Source organism: Pezoporus occidentalis, unplaced genomic scaffold (genome assembly GCF_034315485.1).
Source record: "Pezoporus occidentalis ecotype Australia unplaced genomic scaffold, CSIRO_AGI_Poc_V1 ctg278, whole genome shotgun sequence".
NCBI classification, from domain to species: domain Eukaryota; kingdom Metazoa; phylum Chordata; class Aves; order Psittaciformes; family Psittacidae; genus Pezoporus; species Pezoporus occidentalis.
In genome coordinates this window covers 292,304-317,989 of record NW_026914697.1, presented here as the reverse complement: position 1 = coordinate 317,989, position 25,686 = coordinate 292,304, and the positions used below count along the sequence as shown (strand labels likewise).

The window sequence follows — 25,686 nt, the reverse complement described above, 5'->3', positions numbered from 1 at the left end:
GAAGCAGCTTAATTTCTTAGAAGAGATTAACTTTTGTGATGGATGTTTCTGCCGTAAGCGGCACCGTGACCTTAGCAGCAAAGCGTTTAACCTCTCCCTGCTTCCTTGTGTGTGGAATAAATAGCAGTTCCAACCTGCCCTTCAGGTTTGGTGCAGAGGTTGTGAATGCTCCATCCCTGGCAGTGTTCAAGACCAGGCTGGACGAGGCCTTGGGTGATACGATTTAGCGTAAGGTATCCCTGCCCATGGCAGAGGGGTTGGAACTAGATGATCTTAAGGTCCTTTCCAACCCTAATTATTCTGTGATTCTATGATTCTATGAGGCAGCTTGTGCTGTGGCCGTTAGGTAATTATGGAGATTGAGCATTGCAGGAGAGCATTTCAAGGGAAAAAAAATTCCGCTTGCGTGGTGTCGTGTTTTTATTAAGAAATATGGCCATAAAGTACATTTTACCTTTCTGTGGTGTTCCAATTGCCACCTTTTGGGTCTTTGCCTTATTTTTTTTTTATGCAAGATGGCTTTAAGTGGCAGTTTGCATTGTTGTGAACCAGCACAGCAGTGTAATTGTATCTCCCTGCAAAAGGGGGGGAAGACTCTCACCCAGGCTCTGGCATGGAGTGTTTTATGTTTCCTTTCCATGGGAGGAGCTAAGAACAGATTTTCATGTTCCTAACTAAGCCTGTGCCCACCATCTTATTTTGTTGGGATTTTTTCACAAAAGTCACTGTTTTAATGTATCCTGAGTTGTCAGAGCCACATTTCTCATCTTGCAACTTCTTTTTGGCTCATAGTAAGTTGCATTATATTTAAAGCTAACAGTTGTTTGTTCTCTTTTCAGTGTGCAAGGAGCCCCCTTACAAAGTGGAGGAGTCTGGCTACGCAGGCTTCATTATGCCTATTGAAGTGTACTTCAAAAATAAGGTAGAATCTGATTTCTGGTCTTCTAATTGTTTTGAGCTGTGCCAGAGCCTGAAACTGCCTGACAGAAAGACTCTAAATTATGTGACTGTTTTATGTGTGTGTTTTTTATTAGTCTAATAAATAGAATTTAACTGGGAGTTGGAAGCTCCTGCCAAGCTTCAAAAGAAAGCTTTTGGCAGAAATGGAATTGTATAGAAAGGTAATATCAGGACATTGTGGTGGTCCTAGAGATCCTGAACACACTGGACCATGTGCAAGAAGCTTCTCTAGTGTGGATAATGCTAAAGCAGTTGAAAATATTTTATGCAAATAAACATAAACCATAGATTTTACAAACATTTGTAAATCCTGTTGGCAGTCAATATATTAAAAAATCAGGGGTTTTATTTGCAGTCTTATGAAATTAACTGTACAGGTATAAAATTTGTATAGGCCCAAGACAAACATTTGCATGGACTGGACAAGTATTTACAGCTATGTTAAAAATATTGTTGTTCTGATTCAGTTCTCTTCCAAAAAGAAAACACTGAATAGTTTAAATCTTAAGATGCGTTGCCAACAAGTTAAAATTTGGGGTTTATTGCTTGCTTTGAGTCTTGCCACAGAGGTCACACGCTACACGCCTTGGAAAAGGTTATAAAAATATAGATTTGGGCGCTTGTGTTCATATTAACTCGGTTTGGGTTAATTTGTTGTGTTGAACATGAATACTAAATCTCTCTGGTTTTGATTAAATATTCTGCTGCTTATCCCAGAGAGGCAGCTGAGATAAAGAATTTGCCCATTAAGCCACATCACCACACTGTATGACCTCACCCCCTGCCCCTCAACCCTCCAAGCACAAGCCATTCCCCTGCTTTTGTTGACAGCAGACCACATAGAACAGCATAATTCTATTTAACTTCCTGGAATCTTTTCCCTTGCAGCTCCCACAAACACATCTATCGTTTCCTTCTCGCCTCGCTCTAGTATAGAATATTCTCCTGGCCATGGTGTTTTGTGAATTATTCACGTTTTAGTTTGGGTTTTGGCAAACCACATTCCTTTACCCCCGGTTTATGAGTCTGAGTAATAAACCAAGTAACACGACTGAACCACAAGAAGACTTGTAAACCTGGGAACGCTTTGCCCTCAGCTTTCTTTTGGGGGGTGTGTGTGAGATAAGCCAAAAGGAGGTGAAGGCAGTTAGGGGGTAGGGATTGGAAGTCGATAGAAGCAGCTTTTTGGCAAACACTGAAAACTATGACTTGAGTGCAAAAAAAAAAAAAACCAAAAAAAACTTAAAAAGCTTAAAAGTAGTTTGACTTCTGGTGGCTTTTCTGAGGTTTCATATGGAAATCGGGAAACTCTTCATCTGCACTGTGTGTTGGCTTAATTCAGGTTCAAAATCTGCCTTTTCATTCCTGATCAGAAACTGTGAACTTCTCCATGGTGATGTCTTGTAAGGGGAATCTCTGATGGCTGTGGTGGCTGAACTATGTTTTATTTCTACTCTTACCTTTTATTTGCCCTTCCTTTCTTCACTCAGTCTTCTCTCACACTTACCCTTTCTCTGCAGGAATCCAATGCCTTTGTCTTTCACAGGTCCTCAAATCTTCCTTTCTCATTTCTGCCTCTCCTGTATTTTGTTGTAGGTGCACTTGTTCACAGTGGCAGTTACCTGATTTGTGTTTCCTTTCTCTGAGCCCCTTGTATTCCTGTGCTCCTCACAGAACATGGAGCCAGCAGCTTTTCTGAATCTCACTCGATTTCACACCCACCAGGGTCATCACTTCTCATTGTTCCCATACACATGTGACTGTGCAGTTGCTCTTTCTAGTCTTAGGGGTAGGATGGCTTGTATAAATAAGGGAAATAGGTGGTCTCTCTTCTTGGTGGAAACAATGGGAGTAGCTGTTCATTTAGGAGAGGGTGGTTTGGTTTTGGCATTTTGGTTTTCAGAAACATGGAAAATGAATAGAATGCAGCAGGTTTAGCTGCAGACTTGTTTTCAAAGCTGCAGATCTTCAAAACACCCTCTTTACCCTCTTTTTGACATGCCTGCATTATGGAGTTCTTTCCTGTTTCTAAGCTGATGGGCAAATTGATTAATTCAGGAGTTTGAGTGCACCTCCCATTATTAACTTGAGGCAAGAGGGGGCTGTGGAAAAACACGATAGAGTCTGTCTTCCAGCATGTCGTTTGAACTGACACATTTCCAGGTTCAACCATGAACTTTAAATACATAATCTGTGCTGAAGTTGCTTGAAATTTCTTTTGCTGCTTAAAAAAAAGTATTTTTTTCCGTCCTGATGTCAGCAAATGTTGTGTTCTCTGCACATTTGGAAGCCAAGTGTGGTACTTAGGATTGCTGGAAGCTTAGACGCTGCCTGAGGATGTGAAGAATTTGGCTCCTCTGACCACGACTGCCTGGTGCTAATGCCATCTTGAAATATTAAGAGCTATTAATTCTTTTCAGTAAGTGTAGTCACAGGAAATGTAAATACTTCTGCAAAGATAGGAGCACAAAGACAAAAGATAAGCGAAGGCTGAGATATTGCGGATATGAAAAAGAATCAGGAGGAAGAGGAATGGCAAAGGCTTTGAATACAGCCTGTGTTTTCCCTTGCATTAAAGAAAGTGACATTAAAGCACCAGATAAATAAAACTCTTTACTACTTTGAGACCATATGTTCGCTCTGATCTCTGTAAACCTGTTGACACTGGTGAGGATCAGCTGTTGTGCATGGAGTATATATTGTTCTGAATTGATTACAGCATTTGGGACTCATCCCTGAGTAACTCTTTTCAAGTAGCTGTTATGTACGGGCTGGTTCTGGGGTCGAGGAGAACATGCTGTGTGGTGGGTGGCTGGGCAGGAGGAGCCGGGGGGTCTTTTTGGCCATATGCTCCCCACATTCTAGCACGTTTTTGTTGATGTGTGTCCTCTCACTTGAAATGAGAGTCCTAAAGGCTTTGGGCTTTGTTTATCAAAGCATTTTAGCTTTGTAAAGGTGAGAAGAGAAAGGATTTAAAGAGGCAGTGAGCTAATCTGTGGAGGCTGATCTTTGCCATGGTTGGCTGGAAGTGTTTTTCCACAGTTTAATCCTTCTTTCTTAGCTGTTTCCTTTCCCTGTTCTGTTACTAGGATGATAAATAGTGGTTGTCAGAGCCCGTGTACGCTTTGCTTTGCCTAAAGAAACATGGGCCTGTTCACTGCAAAGGAACATTTTTACTAAGAGTGGCTTAAGAATGGTTTTAATGAACTTCATCAGGCAACTTTGCATAATACTGCCCATTAACTCTTTGTGTTGGAGTAGTCTCTTGGTGTTGCCTGTTGGGAATAGGAGTCTCCTGGCCCTACTGAAGCTTTCGGTGCCTTTCTGTTCGACAGGGAAGCGTCAGCAGAGTATTAGAGGAGGTGCAAGAGCCTGTTTTTATCCTTTACAAACATAGCTGTGCCTTGTGGGCATGTGTTTGTCCTTCCTGTGCTGTAATTCAGCTCCTCAATAAGTAGGTGTTTTCTCAGTCTTGTCATTTGAATTACAGAACATGTATTTTGAATACTGCTGTGAACCCGGGCAGTTTGTGTGTCTGAGCTCTCTGGAGAGTCACAGTGGCCTGCTAGAACCTAGCCTGCTAGAAGAAATGGCCGAGTCTCAGCAGGTTGGATGTTAAAGCACGGCTGACTAATGGCAGCAGATCATTTGGGATTGTGGGAATGAAAATGTTCCTGTGCTGTTTCGGTGTTTAAATCCTTTGTGTTCCTATAATGAGGGCTGCTGTTAGTGGCTTCTGGTGCTTGAATCAATACAAACTGGGTACAATAAATGCATTGCTGTTCCTCTACTGCTCTTCCTCTTCCCTCTCCCCCACTCAATTGCAACAGTCTGGAGGCCTTTTTTCATGGCCTCATTGTTGTCTCCAAACACATCTCTTGTTGTGGCATGTGTTGTAATCTGGAGGCTGCAATACAGGTATGACTTTGGTATTCATCCCGTTACGTTTCCTTGCATCCTAATCAGATTAGACCAGTCCCCCCTCCCAACAGAAGCTAAAAGGTCCAGTGTATTTTAATGCTGTTCTGATACAAGGCAGATGATACTGATTGTGCTTAAACCTCTCTAAAGATGCTACCTCCCAGTTCCAGTGCTGGAGGTAAAAGGCTTCCAGTATTTACATAATGAATACCTGGAACGCAGGCTTTTCCTATTAGTGAAAAGGGAGATAGGCAAAGAAAGCAGAGAAATGTTTGCTTCTTCCAGATAGGTTCAAAATAAAAGCATGAATGTTTCACCCCTTCTGCAGCACTTATAGCTGTGATGCAGAAAATACATAGAAAAGTAGGGGAGAAGGCAAAATTATTTGTGTTTTGAAGTAGGAACTTGGTGGAGATATTGTAGGTGGGTTGTACAGGGGGTCAGTCAGAACCAACCTGTGCCCTTGGGAAGGTGTTGGCTATGAAGTACTCTAAGGAAGGTGGTTGAAGAGCATCTTTTTGCAAGAGACATTTGATTTTACCTAACCAGTTGCGGTGTTATCAGGGGAGGGGTCTGCACAGGTTGGAGGAAGGGGGGAATAACTTTAGGCTGTTAGGATTTATTGATAAATATAGGAAGTAGTAAACCGTGTTGTTTTGTCAGTGGAAGCATGATTTGCTCACATTTTTTTGGTCTGTATTGGTTTACCAAACCTGCAGCACTTCCTTTGTGCTGCTTAGGAGCGGGGAATCTCTTTTTTACCTTTTTGTGTCCTAAGCTAGTACACATTTATCAGTTTATCCATTTTTCTATCGGAGGAGACTCTTCTCAGCATGGCACATCCATAGGCATCTGCAGATGCTGAATAGATCCCAGTGCCTGGTGAGGAAGTGTTGTCAAACATAGCAGCTTCACAGCTGGCCATGCCAGCATCATATCATCTATTTGTGAGAGCTAGTGGTTTCCTAAATGCTTGCCTTTGAGCCGTGAGTATATTTGCCTAATTTTCAACCAAAGCCATGAGCTTCAGAGGGGGGGAACCTTCCAAAATGCTTGTACACAACCCTGTAGGATCTCAAAAAGAGATACAGGTGTTTCATAAGTGCAACATAAGGCTGTTTGCTTCAGAAAATGGCTATTGGGCTCTTCACTTTTAACTGTCCTGTCTGAAAGCAGGTGGTGGACCAGTCAAACAGGTTGTACGAGCCTGCAAAGGGGGTTTCATTTCTACAGACTCTGTCAGGCTGGATCTATGGCAAAAGGGAAGTAGTGCTGGATGTTGTAGTTATTGAATAACCATGAGCCTGCTTCCTTGGTGTGCTAGGTTTTTGTAGATAATTTTGTTTTATGGCTTTCTAAAAGTGATTTACGAGCTTTATGCGCACGCTACCAGTGAAATGCTTTTGATTTGTGTCAAGTGGCAAAGGGCACACCCTGCCTTCAAAACAGGACAAGGAAATTTTAACAAAAGGCTTCTCAAAATTCCTCCTCTTATGAAAAGTGCCAAAAGAACTTTAACCCATTACTTCAGAACAAAAAGAAAACAGCTTCAGCGTTCCTACCAGTGCAGTGGCCTCGCTGCAGACAGGAAGCTGGAGAACAGTAAAAATAAAGCTTAATGTGCTCAGCTTTGGGGCTAGGAGTTAGAGGGGGGGTGTCACTGGATGGAAGGAAGTTTACAGCGGCTGCAAATCAAAGCATAGCCACAGCTTTGTGGTCCACACTTGCAGTTTACTTCTCTGGCACCAGGAGATTTAAGGGGCAGATTCAGACTGAGCCTCTGAGGTGACTTGCTGAGAGGTCCTGGACCAGGTTAACCATTTCATGCCCAGAGTCACCACTGAATTTTAATCTGTGTAACTACAGTATCTACCAGTTAGAATGGATGTGATCCATCCTTTCTACAGCCTTTATTGGAAGCAAGGCCCTTTAGAGAAGCTTATGGTCTCAGAGAGCAACAAAATATTCACAGACCTTTTCAGTTTTGGTGTTGACATCAAGGGTTTAGTATCAGAAGATGGAATCAGCTAAGAGTAAAGCTTGGCTTGTGCATATAATTGCTGCTCAAGCAGGAGGATGTGAAGTGCTGTTGCAGTATGAAAACACACTGCCTGGACCTATTGCACCTCCAAGCAGCAGGATGTGCAGATCCCAACATGTTATTTGGAAAGGCTTTGAAGTGCAGTGCTGTGGATTCAGTGTGGCTTTCCACTGAAAGTTAGAGGATGTGTAGGTTCAGGTCAATGGAGAGAGATTTTCCTTGGGTTTCTTTTTTTCTTTTCCTCCTTTCTCCCCCCTTCTTTCCCCCTCCTTGATGGTTGTTTGTAGGGAAGAACCTTTTAGTGAGGACCGGATGGATTAAGCTTTGGAGTGTCTTGAGCTGTAATCATTAGCTGAGTAGTGAAGGCAGTAAAGGAAAGAATGTTTATTTGCAGCTTTTTGCTTTGAGACTTTTGTACTGGTTCTTTTAGGAGTGCTGTAATCTTAACTGTTCTCTTGGGGAGGGCTTCTGATGGCCTGAGGCGATACAAAGGGTATTTTAATGATCATGGTACTTGGCCAGGGCTCAGTTCCCAGGGCAGTTGTGATCTCTGACTTGGAGAAAAATCACATTGAAAAATTGTCTTAATTTCACAAAAAGTGGGAACTTTTCAACAGAGGTGCAATAAATATTTGGGAGGGTCTCTGCTTTTAAATCTTTATTAAAAAAAGGCATCTCTAAGATAAAAGGGAAAGGAATCTGCTGCCCTTCTCCTGCTCTGCAAGCAAACAGGGAAATGCCGAAGCAGAGCTCTGATAATGGGATGCTATAACAGCTTCTGACTAAAGCCTGCTTCTGCTAATATATCCAAGATCAATTTACTCTGTTGCAAATTAGGAAAACCATTTTAGAAACCATTCTTAGGCCACATTTGGATTTCTGTTCATCCTTCATTTAAGTTTATTAGACTTCGAGGGACCCTCTGCAGCTGCTGTTTGAACTTCAGTGTAAGTGCGCACATGCAGAGCTCACTAATGATTCAGTTAATGAGAACGGTCATAGAGAAGGGAAAACGACCAGGCAATGGATTTGGCAAGTATTTTTCTTTATCTTCCCATCATCTCAGTAGACACTGAACCCTTTGAAATATGTGGGAATTCTGCAGGATTTTTCCAAGGGGGTTTGAAGACCCTCATGTTGGTAGCATGTTCTTGCTGGTTAATGTGAGAGTTGTTGTGTATGTGCCTGTGTTTGGCAGTGAGGAGCCAAGACCTTGGCTCCCAGGTGAGCTCAGGGTACTGATTTTGATGTGAACCAGGTGTGCTTACCACAGTTATTATTAGAGGTATAGTTTGTACAAGAAATGGCTTCTTTAGGGCCTTTAGTATCCACCAAGCAGCCAGCAGGAATCAGTGTGGTCTGAAGCTGTTTGACGCTTCAACCTATTTTCAGCAAATCTAATGGCCTGGGCTGGGAGCCTGCAGGGCCTGTTCCCACACAACAATGCAACTACACCAGGAAATCAAGCTGCTGGATATGAATTCTGGAAAAGACTGCTGAGCAGCTGCTTGATGTTGCGCATTGAATGAGGCATGTGGGATGCATTCATGTAAATACTGAGCGTACTGTAAGGCTCTGCGTGGTTCGCAGGAGAGTCTCGTTTGCCACATACTGAGTTTTCATCTTGAAATGCAGAATACAAGCTAATCCCAGGAAATAGCATCTCGGTGTTTGTAATACATCAGTAATAATATTTGCAATGTTGGGAGGGGGGGAAAAAGGGAAAAGCTTTCTTCCATTCTGCACTGCGAATGCAGAGTGTTGCTGTGGCAGGTGGAGCAAAACCAGTGAGGCGCAGATGATCGCCAACATGCATACAAACTCCAGTGAAAGTGCCCTTGGAAAGTTCAAAAGCCCAGGATATCTTCCCATTCAGCCCCTGCAATATGCATATTGAAAGGGTTTTACAAAACAAGTCATCCTTTTACTGTTGCTTTTAATCTTTCCTCGGTACCCACAGAGTTCCTGTGAGTTCAGAAGTTGTTCCTTCTCTAAATAAGGGATTATGCTTTTCTTAATATTTATTCTTATAGTTCAGTTGCTTCCCAAAGGAGACAGGACCTGGATTTCAGTGGAAACAGAGCAGTGGATATGGCTCGTGAACTTTCTTTCTTAGGAAGACTGGGATGGTTTTAAACAGACAGCTGTCAGTATCCTTGTCCATGTGTTGCTCTTGCAGTGAAAAGCCATGTCTGAGTTTCTGATGAACAATATGTTAACTTCAGGGACTTAGGGCGCTTGCCAAACTTCTTCCCTTTTCCCAAAGTCTGTCTTGTTTTTAGGAGGAGCCGAAAAAGGTGTGTTTCACATACGACCTGTTCTTAAATTTGGAGGGAAATCCACCTGTGAACCACCTTCGCTGTGAGAAGCTGACTTTCAACAACCCCACCAAGGAGTTCAGACGCAAACTCATCAGGGCTGGAGGGGTAAGTGCCAAAGGGACTGGAGGTCTGAGAGGTTCTGCTAAACTGAAAACGGGGAGACTGAGATGAGCTCTTAGGCAGAAGCTCTTCCCTGTGAGGGTGCTGAGGCGCTCGCACAGGGTGCCCAGAGAAGCTGTGGCTGCCCCATCCCTGGCAGTGTTCAAGGCCAGGTTGGACACAGGGGCTTGGAGCAAGCTGCTCCAGTGGAAGGGGTCCCTGCCCGTGGCAGGGATTGGAGCTGGATGAGCTTTAAGGTCCCTTCTAACCCAAACCATTCCATGATGCCATGGAATCATGTAGTGATCTTGTTCTGCTCTGGGGTTTCTCTGTAGCTGCAGCCCATCAAGCGACAGTGTTACTCCTGGTTATATGACTACGGCCCTTGAAGGAGAATTAAACCATTGCTGGTGTGATTGGTGGCACTTCATGCTTCAATTGAAATGTGACCATTAATATCAAAGCACTAAAACCTCTCCTGGAAATGGAGATCTGTGGATGTTGCACACTGTCCATCAATTACACAGTTATCTGTGACCTTCCTGAGCTGTATCAGTATAGAAAAGCTCAAGTAAAGGTAGAGGCTTCCCGTCTATTCCTCACTTGACTTTTTTACCACAGGAAAGCTTAATACTAAGTGCTTGCTGCTCAGTAAATGCCCTCTAAAGCTGAGGTTGGCTGCCTGTGGCTAACAAAATAAAAATATAAGGAAAAATGTTTGAATATAGATTAGAAATAGGTGTGGAAGGAAAAAAATAGCTATGCTCTTGAATGCACAATAAGATACAGATTGCTACAGTGGATGAGCTCTGCTTCCAGGAAAGTAATATTCTAAAGAGATGGTACCTAAATAACTACAAGACCTATGCAAATTAGTACAAGCCACAAAGTGCATGAAGGTTTTAAGCAGGCAGAGGATGACATGACTGTGTTCTGGGACTCCCCCATTTATCACAGAGTCATAGAATGGGTTAAGTTTTGTTCAAGGACTTTATTAAAGTTGTAATTCTGGCAGAATTCTCTTCTGGGGAAAACAAAACCAACATGTTTTGGGCTTGGAAAAGTTTGTTGATAGTAATCAGGAATGGCAAGTATTCCAAGCTCATCTGCCTAGCTCTTCCTCAGTGTGCCAGTGCTTTTCTGTCCTGAGCACAAAGAGGAGGGTGGTTATTTTAGCTGTAGCATGGCTAAAACATCACTTGCTTTCTATGGTTTTCATAGTACTAGGGTTTTCATACTTACTATATTCCTTACACATTGAGGTGTTCCATGTGTGATTCACTTTGGATGCCATTCATCTAGTGGGAATTTTGGACAGGATTATTCTGATGGAGTATAGGGGAGGTAAGAAGGGAAGTTTCATGAGCTGGGTGCTTGGTGCTCAGATCTTGTCAAGGGGGGAGACCCCAAGGCCACTTTTTATTTCTGAATGAGTGAAGTCTTGCTCATTCCTTCAGGTTTATCTTGCTACCCTTTTGCAGGATAAGAGCATTTACAGCAGAACACACAGTTCTTGCCCAGAGCTTTATTGCCTGCTTGTGCTCAGAATATTGGCATTCCCTTTGGGAAAGATACTTGATATTGCATGTTGCTTTTCTTTTTTCTGTGATTTTAGTGTTCTGTATTTGAGGAGTTGCCTTGAAACCGAACATTACCTAGACAATATCTTTTTATGGCCTTTAAGTAGGGAAAAAAACATTCAAAAGATGAATAATAGTGTGTTAATTGAGCAAGTGACTTAACATCATCCCGTGTTAATAGTCCATGTGACTTCACTCATACATCATTTTTCTTCTCTTTATTACTAGGTAATGGTGATGCCAGAAGGAGCAGAAACTGTTTCAAGGCCAAGTCCTGATTATCCGATGTTACCCACGATACCACTCTCTGCCTTCTCTGATCCCAAGAAGACCAAACCATCCCATGGGTCAAAAGTGAGTGAAGTGTGCTTTTTGTCCTCCTGAGGTGAAGAAGTCTTTCAGGACTGGCTGCTAAGAGCTTGTTTAGCAGCTGTTTCTGGCTACTTCTAATTCTGAAACCTTCCTTGTACTCCATAGGCCACTAGCTAATGGTCTGGAACTTAGCCTCAGTTAGGAGGCCTTTGTATGATTTGCTAGAGTTCTTGCCAGGGAAAACTCAAAAAGAAAATGAAATGTCCAAGGATGGGAATTTTTGAACCATATCTTCCTCCTGGTCTGCTCTAGCAGATCAAGTTGAGTAAAGTCCTCTCCGATCATTCTGACTTGTAGCCCTGATGCTGAGGGTGGATTACGTGATCTTTCACTGTCTTGTCAGGAAAAGCTGTACTCTCAAGTCCTTGCATCTCTTAGGACAAGGGCTGAGTAGAGATTTGACACTTTGTCTGTCATTAGAACTGCTTAGGGTAGTGGTGCAAAGAACATAAAACAGGCTGCACTTGGTTGCACTAGTGATTTGAAGACTTGATGTTTGCATCCAGCAGTATCTAGTTCTTGAGACTTCAGAAGAACCTTAAGTTTTCTTTTTTCCACTTATGATGAAGCTATTTTTATATAATTCTACAGGGAAGAAGGAATCCATCAGCAGTGTTTTGATGTGGATTATATACACTTTATCTGCCTGAACAGTCAGATGTTAGTGGCAGTTCATTTTGTAGCGTAATTCAGTTCTGATAGCCATTTTGTTCAGGGCTCTAAACACTTCTGGCTCTTCAGTCGTGCTTTCTGATGTTGATGTTATGCAAAGGAATAGAGATGACTCACCTGTTAGTGGCCAATTTAATTTTGGTTGGGAATTAAGCGTTAGAAAACACAGAAGGCAGAAGAGAAATCAGAGGCTGTGACACAAGCTCTGGTGAAAATTGCCAGTAGCTGAAGAGACAAGAGGCTCCTGGTTTTCTTCCTCCAGGTTGCCCCCAGAGGTGCAGTTGTGTTTGCATCTCAGCACATCCAGTTCATACACCAGTATCTCCCCACAAGACCCACTTCTACAAGTGTGCATGTTGAGTTCACATGCAATTCACAAAGGGAAGTACTCCTGTCCCTTCGTGGATACCTGTGTCTTAGAATGGGTAGGGGCCTGCCTATTGTCTTAAAGCACTTATTAAAGGTGATTAAAATGCTGATATCAGAGACTTTGTGCCTCTGATGGTTGTGAGGACATTAAGTATTTTTGCCAGTTGCAGGGAGATTGGTGCAGTGAGCTGGGGGCTGTCAACCTAACTTGTATTTGCCGTGGATGGGATTTAACCTTAAAGTATCTCTTTAGTTGCTGTTTTTTTTTCTCTAAAATGTGATGTGAAATACAACTTCGGGTAACACAGCTAGAGTGAGCTTCCTCTTATCTGGGTTCAGATGTTAACCCTGCACATTAAATCTGAACTAAACATCTGTAGATGTTTATAGACCTCCTTTTACAGGCCATGGGAAGGAACAGGCTTTTGTGAAGCATGTTTCATCCTGTCCTAGTGTAGATGTTCAAGTGCCTGCTGTCAGTCTCGCCTTTAGGGAAATCTAGATGTTTAGCTCCGGGGTAGATAAGTACGTTGGGCATCTGCGTGGATGTCTATGTGAAACAAATGCTTCCATGTGATTTATGAGAATGTGTTTGATGCTGTGCTTTATGATGAGCTTCAGTTTCATACCTGGCTTGCATGTTTCTGTTCCTGAATTTTAGGATGCAAACAAGGAAAGTAGCAAGGCATCCAAGCCACACAAGGTAACCAAGGAGCACAGAGAGAGGCCAAGAAAAGACTCTGAAAGCAAAAACTCCTCCAAAGACCTTGAAAGAGAGCAAAACAAGCCTTTGAAGGACTCCTCGAGAAAACCAACTGAGAACAAACTGCCTAAGGAGGAGAAGGTGCCTCCAAAAGCTGCTTTCAAGGAACCAAAACTGGCCGTGAAGGAGACCAAACTGGAGAACACTTCTCCAAAGGGTGGGCCACAGCCGGAATTAAAGTCTTCCAGCAAGAGGCCCTCTAATGTGGAGTCACCAAAGCCTAGTGCCAAAAAACAGAAAAAGAGTAGCTCCAAAGGGGTAAAGAATATCCTAGGGACGTCTCCCAGAACCTCGTCTTCCTCGTATCCAGAGAAGAAACAAACCAAGGAGAAGATAAATGCCAAAGTGGAAAAGGTAAAACCTGAAAGCGAGGCCAAGGAGATCAAAAAGCCTGTGGAAATGGAGGAGTCGAATTCAGAGGATGAAACTTCATTTAAGTCAGAGGTGAGTAGGGATTTGTCCTCTACCAGAGTTTTTAAGCACGCTGCTTCAGTCCCTGCATGAGAAAGCGATTCAAAACTACTCCTTCACATGAGGTAGAGAACCTGACTGGCAAATGCGGAGACTGGGTTGTACCTCAGAACTCCTCTTTGAAAACCTCCTCAGTGTTAATCATTACTACTACCTGCTTTGCCTCCTGTTTCGGATACGCAGCTCTGTTTAGCTTTATCTGCAGGCAGAGTTATCTAAAAGTCAGAGTTTAAGGTTATGGCCTCTCGTTCATCCCTTGCGGTGACATTTATAGAGGTCGAGTAAGCACAGATACACTTCTACCTGCTCATGGTGGTTTTGAACGTGATCTTAATTCAGAAGAGGAGGAAATAATTTCAGTTTTGTTTCTGAGAAACAAACCAATATGAAAATATAAATAAACCCCCTACCCCTGACATGGCCCATGAGAAATGTGCGACTGGCTGAAGCTCCGAGTCCAGCCACATGCCATGAAACTGAAGTTGTGTTGTAAAACCTAAACCAATTTATGTTATTGCGCTGCTATTTTTAAAAGCTGTCTAAATATTTTTTCCTTTTTCCAGCTAAGGACATTCCTCATCCTCTGTCTTCTAAAAATCATTTCCCAAAAGAAGGCAAAAAGGAAAAAAGTAGGAGGGGAAAGACACAGCTTAAATCCAAACCGTCACTACTTTTTGCTCGCATGTTTTGTATTTGTGACACAGCCATCTATCTTCTAATAGGATTCACAGGATAATGGCACAGGAATTTTTGAACTGCTTCCTCCTGACTGCTTTTAGAAAGATTCCTTTAACTTGGATAAATCTTTTAGGGACACTTTGTGCTAGGATTTACTCAGCACCATGATACAGTAAGAACTGATGTCTTTATTTCAGAAAGGAGTTTTTGGCAGAAGAGCTTATTGGGGAAGTGTTAATTGAAGTTACTCTGCAAAGAGGTTTTTTCCAGCTTGATTAAACGTGTGGCTTTTGCCTTAAAGACAGTCAGCAGCTCCTCTCCGCTTTCACCCTTATACCTGGAATGTGTCGGTGTGTAGCAAGCCCGTTGTTTCTGTACCAGATCCATGGCCCTCACTGTGAGCTTGTGCTCTGCTGAGCTATGTCAAGCCCTGAGTGTCTTGTACTTCATTATTTCTTAGGTGTTACCCATCCCCTTGGGAGCTGCCAGGCAGCTGTAAGCTGATAGCAGCATTTAGACTGTTCTGTGAAATCACAAACTGGAGGAGAGGGTCCACAGCGGCTGCTGCAGCCCTGTCCTACCCCCCCCAAGCTTTTATGCTTCTGTGTCCTCTCCTGCACCAGCTCTTACTGGATGCTTGACAAGAGGTATTTGAGTGCTGGCCCAGAGGAGGGTAGGAATATTCAGTGTGATGGAGAGGGAACGTGGCAGCTGCCAGTCAGATCGGCTTAGGTTTCTGTGGAACTTGAAGCTTAAGGGTATAACTGCATAATGCATTGGCGTCAGCAGGGAAGACTGAGTTCCTTTTCCACCCTGGGGGGTTCTTTTTGCTCCCAGTGCTGCAGTTTGCTGCTCCAGTGACTGCACTGTACAGCTGGTGGAGGATCTGTGTGGTAAAGCCACATCACTAAAGCGAAGGAGCAGCTGGAGGTGGACCGGGGCCCGGAAACTCTTAAATCAGCTTTGCTGCTGCAGCCAGCGTATTGTGCAACATGCTCTGAGGCTGCAGCTCCACGTTCAAAGTTGACATCTTTGCAGGCTGCTGTTGAAAGGAACAGTCTTGCTCTCATTTGTGCTGCTGGCACGAGAGCTCGTGTGACTTTGCAGTGGGCTGGAGGAGTTTCTCCTTCCATTTCAGCTCCTGCTGGAAGTTAGTTGTCCTTTTTTTTTTCCCCTCCTTCCCCCCATCAAGTCCAGTTCCCTGAGCTGGCCTCATGCTTGGCTGCCTAAATGCTGGTGCTGACAAAAGGGAGAGGCTGAGATGTGAGGATGGGGCTGCTTTTTTCCATTGTCGGCTTGTGCTTTTGTCATAGCCCGGTGACAGTAACTGCAGCCTGAGCAGCAGAGTGTGTCCAGCTGGAATAGCTGGTAGGGTTAATGGCAAAAGGAGAGATGAGGGTCTGTACAGTCATTTTAAGGGAATACCTGCGAGATGATCAGGAGTGGAGGATGTTTGGGTTAAATCTGGGGATAAGACACAAGAGCTGTTCCCCCTTACCTTGAAAATACAGCTCTACTTTTCATGTTGTAACTTCTCTAAACAGACAGGGCTGCTGCAACGTGTCGATGGATCAGATTTTGGAACTGTTGAATTATTCTCCTTGGCTACTGAGTAATTCCCCTTTGTAATACCCCTTTTTGACATGTTTCCCCAGCTGCTTACAGTGGAATAAATGAAACTCTCCACAATCTTCACAGTTAAGAAAGGGTAGTATTGGGATGAAAGTCCTGCTGCCACTTCCACTTAATGCCCAAAGCTGCTGATGTGCCTCTGTCTCTCAGTTTATGTTTTTATAGTATTAACACTTTCTGTAGTAAAGTTCACTGCTCAACAGGAATGTGTGATTTTTGTAGCATCAGGATTTGGTAGTGGAAATAATAGGTGGATTCCCAGGAATGGTGCAATGAAATTGAAATGCCACATTTTGAGGGAATTACTTGGAAAAAAAGGCAGGGTAATTTTACAGTACATTGAGAAGCTTCAAACCAGATCCTACTGAGTAACAACAAAACCTTCTTAAGGTTATTGTAATAGGCACTGCTGTTGAGGATGAAATAGTTGCCTGAGCCTTCGCTGCCACCTCGTGGCCCATCAGGCTGAAGCAGTGATTGCTGCATGGTATCTGGGCTTATGTTAAAACCTTATAAAGTGCTAAAGCTTTGTTTTGGATGCTGCTGTTAACTGTAGCTGATGATGTCTTTTCACCCATTCTGACTGCACAGTGTGCTCCTGGCATTGCTGGTGAGCACTGAGCATCCACAGAGCTGGTTCCACTGGAGGTCAGCAGGTTTCTGTTATGTTTGCACACTAAACTGGGACTACCACAGTGGATCCCTCAGATTGGTGTAGAAACAGCTGTTTTGAGGGTATAGTAATGCATTAGAACTCATTTTGGAGCCAAGTGAGCTAGTTAGGATAGGTGTCCTTCCTGTGTTTTCATGATCAGTACAGGGTGTCCAGAGGGAATGTTGGTGGGTTGTAGCAAATACACTTTTTAAGAGGGCTGTAGTAATTGTTCTAGGCTCTATGCTGGGCACCTTTACATTGGAAAGTGAGCTGTGTTTCCCCATTTGGTGGGACCTGTTGATGCTGCTGAGCTACACTGTGCTGAAGTTTCCATAACTGCTGGTTTTATTCATCTTGTGTTTTGTGTGTTTTCTGTAATTCCAAGGGCTGCATTCAGTGATGTACGATGTAGATCACGTGCTTCAGTCTCACTGTGTTTTGTGTCATGCACTGCTTTTCTGGATTAGAAAGGTTAAGATTCTTTCTCTTTTGTTTCCCTTCTATGGGGGGTTAAGTCTGTCCAGTCCAGCCCTTCCAACTCCAGCTCCAGCTCCGACTCCAGCTCTGACTCTGATTTCGAGCCATCTCAGAACCACAGTCAAGGTGTGTTGCAAGAAATCAAGTTTGTTAAACTCTTCCTTGCGTAACCTTAAAAGGCTCATGAGAATTTAAACCATTTTCTTAGCACTTTATGAGTAAGACTAATATGGTTTCTTGTGTGGAACCGTGTGTTGAAGCTGTGATGTTTCACCCGGAACAGGCGATAACGTCCTGGCATAATCATGAACAAGGATTTTTCTTCTTTTGGCAGTTAGTGTATGAGGAGGGTGTCTCTCTGGATTTGATTCTTTCCCTGTTGACTTTGGCTTCTGCCTCAGTTTATAAATGTGTTGGCTGCTGCTTGATCTATAGTGCCACCAGAATAGTTCTCCTCCAGTCTCTCATATGGTTTATTAAAAATTAGAAATGTGACATTCATCACTTTGCCAATGCATTACAAAACCCTCCACTGAGAGTCCCAAGAGATACGCTGTGGTACCAGTAAATGTTCTAACCTTAGCAAATGCTGTGTTGCTGCAAGTGCTGTCTCCTGAGTGACTTTTACAATAGCCCCCAAGCACATGAAAAATGCATCCTTTTGTTCTCATTTCAGAGAGAGGATTTGGGGGAGGTTGGGGTGGCTTCACAGCAGTAGTAAAGTTTGTCAACTTTGTTTTAGTTTTGAGACTGGAATATAGTCTCTTAGCAGTGTTTTTGTGCAAAATGGGAATACCAGTGACATCTTACTGGGAAATCTTGATGTATCTTCATAACAACTAATGCAGTTGAGATCAGCTCAGATGAAGTTCGCTCTGTGTGTCCTCATGAATTGCTTTCTCCCCTCTGATCCCAGGCCCATTGCGCTCCATGGTGGAAGATCTGCAGTCAGAGGAGTCAGATGATGATGACAGCTCCTCCGGAGAAGAGGCAGCAGTCAAAGCAAATCCAGTCAGCCGGGATTCCAGGTGGTAACAACTCAGGAAGGAAAAGATGCTTGTTTGTCTTCTTTCCCCTCCATGTTTGGTATTTTTGTGTGCCCTCCATTTGGAGGGAGGAATCAAAGTGATGTGTTAAAGTGGGAGAGGAGGAGAGAAGGGGCAGATGTGTGGAGGACTTGGCACGGGGTGGGGACAGAGAGCGGATGAAAACAGCAGGGTGAGAACAGAATTGGATGAGGAGGGATCACTGGGACTCAAAGAGAGGAAGGCCCTGGGAAGGGATCTGTGAGCTGGCAGGTGTTAGCAACTGAGCCCCTTAAAACAGTCACCTAATTGTCATCTTCAGATCTCTGCAGAGCGGGATGGTGTGTGCCACCTTTGATCTGCAGAGCTGAGAGGAGTGGTGTGGAGGCTGTCAGCATGTGAGCTCTGCTCGCTGCACAGGGCTGGTACGAAACAGAGACATTCTGGTCTTTGCTGATGGTTGGTTACTTGACTCCTACAGGACTTGGTTTACAGCCATTTCCTGCTTTAGGCAATGGAAATAGTTGAATTTTATCTTTTTCCCCCAGGAAACACTGTTGTAGACAAAACCCAGAGTGTCAAGCTGGATATTTGAAATCAATTGCTTGTCCCAGGCAGCAACTGAAAGTTTCAAGTGATGCTTTCGTTCACCAGCTCCCCCCTCCAAAATCCATTGTTGCAATCTTGTTATCAACTGAACAGGAGAGACTTTGGAGGATGTTTTTAGGTACCAAGCAGCTTGTCAGGCTCATTAGAAGTTAGGATACACGCTATAATCCAGCTGTAAGGCCACGAGAAGAATGAGAATAAATAGGGGATCTCAAAGGTCACACCAGAAACAGTAAATGTGTTGTTTGCCCGTGGTTTCAGTGGAGGTGTTGGCAGGGTCTGCCCAGGGAATGGAAGATGGCAAAGGTGGTATCAGCTGGGGGAAAAAGGGGTTCTTGGAAATCCGACTGACCGTTTATCCTAGAGAATTTGCTATTCTAATAAAGAGAATTTCACTAAACTCTGTGGTTTAGCTGACAGCTGAGTTAGATCCCCACTCCCTGGTGATGCTGATTCTCTGCTGCTTGTCTTTCAGACTGAGCCTTAGTGACAGCGACAGTGATAACAGTGCAGATTCCTGCCTGCCGAGTCGAGAGCCACCTCCTGGTCAGAAACTGCCCCCTGCAAATAATAAGGTACAGCAGCATCCTGGGTGCCATACAGGGCTGCTTCCCACCACTTTGGGTTCCTGCATTGTGTTCAGTCCGTGGTGGCACCAAGTCTTCCCTATTTCACTCTTTATCAGACCCATAGTTCCTGTCTCTGTAGTGCTGTGTGTCCAAACCATTAACCCACTTGTCAGCACTAATTTTGATCCCTCATGTTGACTTCTTTTACCTGTAGGCATCTGGAAGAAAAAGCCCAGAGTCTTGTAACAAGCCAGAGAAGATCCTGAAGAAGGGCACATACGATAAGGTATGTTTGAGGATTTGTGTATTGTGGAGCTCTTGGATGCTTGCTCACATTTGTGTGTAGAGAACAGTTTGTGTCAGCTGAGCCTGTTCACGTGGTTCTGTCTGGGCAGGTTGAAAGTTTGAGTATAATGAAAACCAGTTGTTGAAAAGCCAGGCTTTGGAGAGTGATGCTGCTGAGGTTGTGTATGTTAAATAGATGTACCCCCAGGGTGTTTCCATATGCAAATGTTTGAATTGCTTTAGTGGTTTGCCCTTTGTCTGAACCAGTGGTCTGGCCACTGCTGCAGTGGTGAGGCCTCTTCATTCAAAGTCCGTTTCCATCTGTCTTTGATCTGACAAATGAAAGGTTGTTTGATGCTCTGCTTTGCTGGTTGAGTTGAAACCTTGTTTGTTCAGTGCAATGCCCTTCTTTGTAGCCTCTGAGGGAAGCAGAGCAGTGTGTGTGCTCCCAAAGCATGGCTGAGTGGCAGGCAAATCACCAACCCACAAGCTGTCCAGAGGCTTCTCCCACTGTGTTCTTTCTCATAAAGAAATCAGTCAAATGGGAGCTTAATACTTTTCCTTAGTCTGAACATTGAGATCCTTGCAGTAACCAGGATATCAGACTGTAGCTCTTGTGTGTGTTAACACTTTGAACAGGGGAACACAGCACAAGTTCATCGCTTAATTTAAGGTGTAAGTTGGGATCCTAAAGATACTTGCACCCGAGTCTCCTGCCAGCCACAAAACCTGATGTTACCCACAGCGTGGGTGGCTTATCTAGGGCAAGGTCTGTAGGTGATAGTGTCTTTTATTAGATTGCTTAATGCACATGGTAGGGGACACCCTTGAGACACACTGAAGAAAGTGCCTGAAACACCATCCGCTTGTCCAGAGGTTTCACAGAAGGCAGTAGCTGTCCCAGCAGCATGGCATTCAGTGAGGGTGTTTGGTGCTTTTTTCTGTGTCAGTGTGCTGGTTCACACATTTTTGGGGGGAGGGAAGCGAGTTTGGGATTACTGTACTTTTTTCCCTTGGTACAATTACTTAAATGAGTTCAGTTTTGCTGATACAGACATGAACAACTCTGAGGCAGCTTTACAGATTAAGGCTCCATCCCCTGTGAGCAATAGTGCACTGGCAGAAACATGCCTGGTTGGCTGCCTAAATTAAAATAAATAAGAACACCCCAATACCCTTATATGAGAGCAGTTACTGTGCTGAGCTTGTAACCAACCCTGCAGTTCCCCCTGTGCAAGGAAAACTACCCATGAGTACAGCACACTCAGTCTTTCCTTCCCTAAACACAACTCATTGCTCAGCAGGTTGCTGGGAACTGATGCAGGTATTTTCAGGTAATGAGTAATTTATTAGTGCAACCTGCTGAGGAGGAACTTGCACTGAAGTTCACCAGGGTGAACTTCACCTCGCTGAGGTTCTCTGAGCTCAAAGGTTCTAACCACTTCTTAAAGCTGGTTATAGGCATTTGGTTAATGGTGACATTGAATACTCTTTCTGGTGGTCTTCAGACCATCTGTATTTCATAGAATCCCAGCCTGGTTTGGGTTGGAAGAGACCTTAAAGCTCATCCAGCTCCAACCCCTGCCACAGGCAGGGACCCCTTCCACTGGAGCAGCTTGCTCCAAGCCCCTGTGTCCAACCTGCCCTTGAGCACTGCCAGGGATGGGGCAGCCACAGCTTCTCTGGGCACCCTGTGCGAATGTCCCACCACCTTCAGTGAAGAACTTCTTCCTAATGTCTAATCTAAATCTGCCCTCAGCTTGTGAAGTCTTTATGGGAGTTTATGTGAAATCTTCCAGTACTTGATAAGGATGGAGGAGGCAGTAAAAAATGTGGGAAAAAATTGGGAATAGGAGCATGCATGAAAGGGCCTCGAGTTTTTCTGCTCCTCACTAGAAGAGTCACTTTGGCAGTCACTCAAACATGCCACATATGTCACTGTTTCTGTTCCTGCCTCCTTTACAGGCCTACACTGATGAATTAGTGGAGCTTCACAGGCGACTAATGGCACTACGAGAGCGCAATGTGCTACAGCAGGTAGAGATCATTTGTCAGCTCTGGCAGGCTGTTGTACTCTAACCTTTGTGTCCAAGGGTCTCAGCTGGACCCCTGTGATGCTTGACCTTTCACTTGCCTCTCCTTCAGGAGAGGGTCTGCTTCTTATTGAAAGCAAAGATACGTAGAAAAAAACCCACTACATCAGATGTGCATGCCATGGTTTTGTTGGAGAAGATGCGCAAGTGTGGTTTGTGCATCTCTGCCATCCCAGGAGCAGTCCCAAAGCTGGGCTCCCTCTGCCTAATTTAAAAGGGAAGAAACGTGCCCATGTCCCTTCCTGGACTGAGCTAGTGCAGGAGGTTTGCTTTGCTGGGAGAGGATTCCCTTCATGTTGTGAGACTTTCTCCTCTCTGAGGCTGTTCTAGAGGGGTGAGGGAAAGATGGGGCGGATTGCTCCGTGTCTGCCCTATGTAATCTTCATAGCTCCCTGTCCACATCCTTGCTTGTCTCCTTTCTGCACAGATTGTAAATCTCATTGAAGAAACCGGGCATTTTAACGTTACCAACACAACCTTTGACTTTGACCTCTTCTCCTTGGATGAGACGACCGTCCGCAAGCTGCAGAGCTACTTGGAAGCGGTAGCGACATGACGCTTGGCCTTGGCAGCAGCTGCTTTTGAAACCAGAGATCCCCTTGATTGGTACCAGGAAACGAACCCATGGAACTAGGCCTTCTTATTCTCCTGATTCACCCGAAGCACTGCCTTAGAGAACAGCCATGCTCTATGAATGCACAGCCAGCTGCACTTTCTTGTAGGCTTCAAACAAGCACCCGTATTGCTGAGTCTGTCCTCCCTGGCTTCCTACGTACGCTTGGGCGCAGATCCTGAGTAGAGCAGAAGATGTGCTGCACTTAACCTCCCGGCGCGACGTTTCTCGTTCTGCTTCAAGCACCTGTGTTTGAAGAGCACGTTTTCAGGCGTCTCTGAGGTCTGAAGAAGTGCGGATGATGTTTTCTTCACCAAATCCAGGGACCATCTGCCTGCGGAGAGCTCCAGCGAGTCCCGTTGCCCGCAGCTCTGCGAGGAAGCGTTGATGCTGTGTAAGTAAGATTGGCTTTTACAAAGCTTAACCCGAGAGCCTGACGCCAGAGGTGGGTCCCGCTGCTCTGCTGCAGAGGAGATGGACAGATCCCAGTTGTGATCACTTGCAAGCTCGTTCTGGCGCGGCTCGGTGCAGAGCACTGCTGTAACGTGGCTCCTGATCTCTCCAGGGCATCGTGCCACGGGCAGGACCTTCAGCTCCCTGCAGAGACAGTTCGTGCTCTTTGAAGAGGCCTCTAGAATCTGCTGTCTCCCGCTGGGGTTTGGAGGTGTCTTGTTTTGTTGATCTGAGCTCCTAAAACAAAGTCTCACTCCTTTCAGTCTGCTTTAACTGTAATAGGACTACAAAACTGTAAGCTGTATATTTTATATATATATTATATATATGTATGTACTGTATGTATAAGAAGGGCCTAGTTGGGTCTTATGATCTTAAGGGTGTGTTTTTCTGTTCTCTTTTCTAAAGGCTCTGGCAGGGGAAGGGCGCTTAAGAACCTTTGACTTGTTTGTTAAAATGCCTCTTGTGGACAATTTCTAGTGTGTGGAAGCCCAGCAGCGATCTTGGAAGCGTTCAGTGCTTCGGAAGGGGCTCACCTCTCGTCTCCTCACTTGTCAGTGTTGATGCTAAGTTTGCCAAAAGACGTGATTGGTTTTGTTCTTATGTTCTCAAAGAGGAATCTCCTACAGTGGCCCCTATAGTAGTGGCTGTACTTTGGGAAAACCAAAACAAGGGAGAGTTTTATCTTTGGACACAGCTGGAAAACGCTGATGTAGGAAATGGGTGAAGTTGGGTTTGTTTCCTCCTCCCTCTCCCGCCCTGCTGCCTGTTCAAGAACCAGTAAACACTAATCCCAGCCCTCTCCTATGTTTCTAGTTAAACTAGTGTTGGCTTCCAAGTGTTGTCTAGGTGGGTGTATGGAAAGTCCTGGAGCTCTCATTGAACCTCTGCTGCATTCCTGCTCCCAAAACTCAGTATTTTCTTGAAGAATTGCTCAGTTTTCCCCATCAGTGTCAAAGCTGTTGCCAAATGTGAGCTGGGCTGCGGGTGTGAGGAGGAGCGCGGCGTTCCCAAGCATCCCTCTGCTCTGAGGGGTCCCCCCAGCTCTGTGACAGCCCCACTTGGGAGCTGGGGAGGGGGGGGCTGGCTGCATCATGCCGGGGTCTGCTGTGTCCCTTCTCCACTCTAAAATCCAGTCCCTTGTTTTGGGTTCCCCCTTTCTTTATCATGGAAATGTTGCAACTAATCAACTGAAGTGGCAATATGATGATAAGCTTGTTTGAGTTGGGTCATGTTGACCCGATTCCCATTAATTTTGTCTTTGTACCATCTTTCATGTGTTGTGTGTGTGTGTGTGTGTGTGTGTGTGTATATATATATATGCATATATATATATATATATATATAAAAGAATCAAGCTCATGCCAGGCGCAAACCCTGTCACGACAGTGATCTCAGCTGTTTCCTTTCCTGATGGACAATGCCAAGCCTGGAGCGAGCCCCTGCGTGCCAGCTGGGAAGGCAGGAGGAGGAGCTGCGGTCCCGGCTCGGTGGCACCGGGACACGCCGCGGTGCAGGACGGCAGAGGCAGCCCCCGAGGGTCCCCGCTCACCAGGGGCTGTGTTCGGTGCCGTGGGGATGTGTGAACCGCTCCCATAGGGTCTGTGGTGTGGAGGAGGAGAGCCCTCGGTCCCCTGGGGAAGGGGACAGCGGCATCACCCCTGTCCCCGAGGTGCAGCGGTGGTGGCCGGCCTGAGCCTGAGCTCGCCTGAGGTCTTTCCCTTGCTCTCTGTGCCCAGGGACCGTGCCCTGTGGCTCCTGGCAGCACTTCTGGGCCTCTCGGTGGCCTCTGGGGTTACCCGTGCGGGTGTGGAGGTGCTCCCAGCCCGTCCATGAACACGCATGGGAGGGTGTTCCTGAACAGGGCTGGAAGCGCCCGGGGCTCCTGCTCTGGCATCGTCCTGTCCTGGAAGCCACTTTAGTCGTGAAGTCCGATGAGCGGCGATAGGAATCCTGTTTGGTTTTTATAAGAAGTATTTTACACATGGATTTTTTTAGACTGTTTATAATCTCCTTGAAAACCTGAAATTGGTTTGTTCCCCCCCCCCCCCCCCCAGCAATAGTTCTTTTCCATTGTGTGCACATGCTGATTTGTTACTAAAAAGGTTTCTTGCAAGTACTTAGTTGTTCTACAGAGTTGTTGTTTTTTGGGGTATGTGGTAGCGTCGGGGACCACAGGAGGAAATGACTCTGCAACCAAGGATCGGTCACATTCGGGCCTCATCTTGTGTCCCCTTCTAGTTGGGTCTGAGCGAGTTCCCTGTGTAGGTTCTCTGTAGGCTGGCTGGCCGCTGTTCTGAACATGCCGTGTACAGGTATTTGTGGATAAAGTGTTTGTTCTTGTGTCACTCTTGAGAGCATGGATGGAGTATTGTACTATAGGAAGGAGGTGGCGGTGCTGCCCTCAGCATTGCTTCAGGTCTTCGAGGATGTTGTAGTAGCATTGTTAAAATGGGGAAAAAAAAAAAAAAAAAGGACAAAAAAAAAGAAAAAAGAGGAAAAAAAAAAAAAAAAAGGACAAAAATAGCCAAAATTGACTTGTAGCCATAATGGTTTTCCAAGGAAAATGAACTCTGTTACTTCCCGGTGCCCTTCGTCTCGGTACTGACGGCACGAGCTGGTGCCGGTTGGCTGAAGGCTTTCAGAGGAGTGTGAGTGGTGGTGGAGCTGAGGTCAGGATGCGGCTCTTCAGCTCTCCCTTGGTGTTGAAGGGGCAGAAGAGGGGGTCAGGGCATGTTCCTGGTGTCTTGCTGTGTCTTGAGCCGCGAAGCTTTGCTTACTGACGTGATGGATTGCAGCGGTGCCCATGGATCCATGGAAGTGCAATCAGTGCTTTGGCCACCAGTTCTTCCGTTGCTGCTCGCGGTGGTAGCATCAGGACCAGCCCAAGCGATGGATGCAACGATCCCGAAGCGGTTTTTGGCCCATCTTGAACGGATTTGATGGCAGGAGAGGTTTAAACTTCCCTTTTGGAGCTTGCCACCAGCAGAGAGCCAGGTCGCTGGTTCCGTCTTACTTCTAAAGCCTG

General features: G+C 45.1%; 1 protein-coding gene across 2 annotated transcripts in view; it reads left to right on the top strand.

The window, feature by feature from the left end:
* MLLT1 (MLLT1 super elongation complex subunit) overlaps positions 1-23,997 on the top strand; it is a 29,942-nt gene extending 5,945 nt beyond the window's left edge. Inside the window, exons 3-12 of one of the 2 annotated variants that reach the window (XM_062625180.1) lie at positions 840-922; positions 9,205-9,348; positions 11,151-11,276; positions 12,997-13,542; positions 17,050-17,137; positions 17,928-18,039; positions 19,121-19,220; positions 19,429-19,500; positions 21,465-21,536; positions 22,020-23,997. In XM_062625180.1, coding sequence (XP_062481164.1) covers positions 840-922; positions 9,205-9,348; positions 11,151-11,276; positions 12,997-13,542; positions 17,050-17,137; positions 17,928-18,039; positions 19,121-19,220; positions 19,429-19,500; positions 21,465-21,536; positions 22,020-22,148 — 1,472 coding nt within the window. In that variant the 3' untranslated portion in view covers positions 22,149-23,997. The remainder of the gene's footprint in view (positions 1-839; positions 923-9,204; positions 9,349-11,150; positions 11,277-12,996; positions 13,543-17,049; positions 17,138-17,927; positions 18,040-19,120; positions 19,221-19,428; positions 19,501-21,464; positions 21,537-22,019) is intronic. The other variant, XM_062625181.1, reaches the window with a different exon arrangement.
* The last annotated feature ends 1,689 nt before the right edge of the window (positions 23,998-25,686 follow it).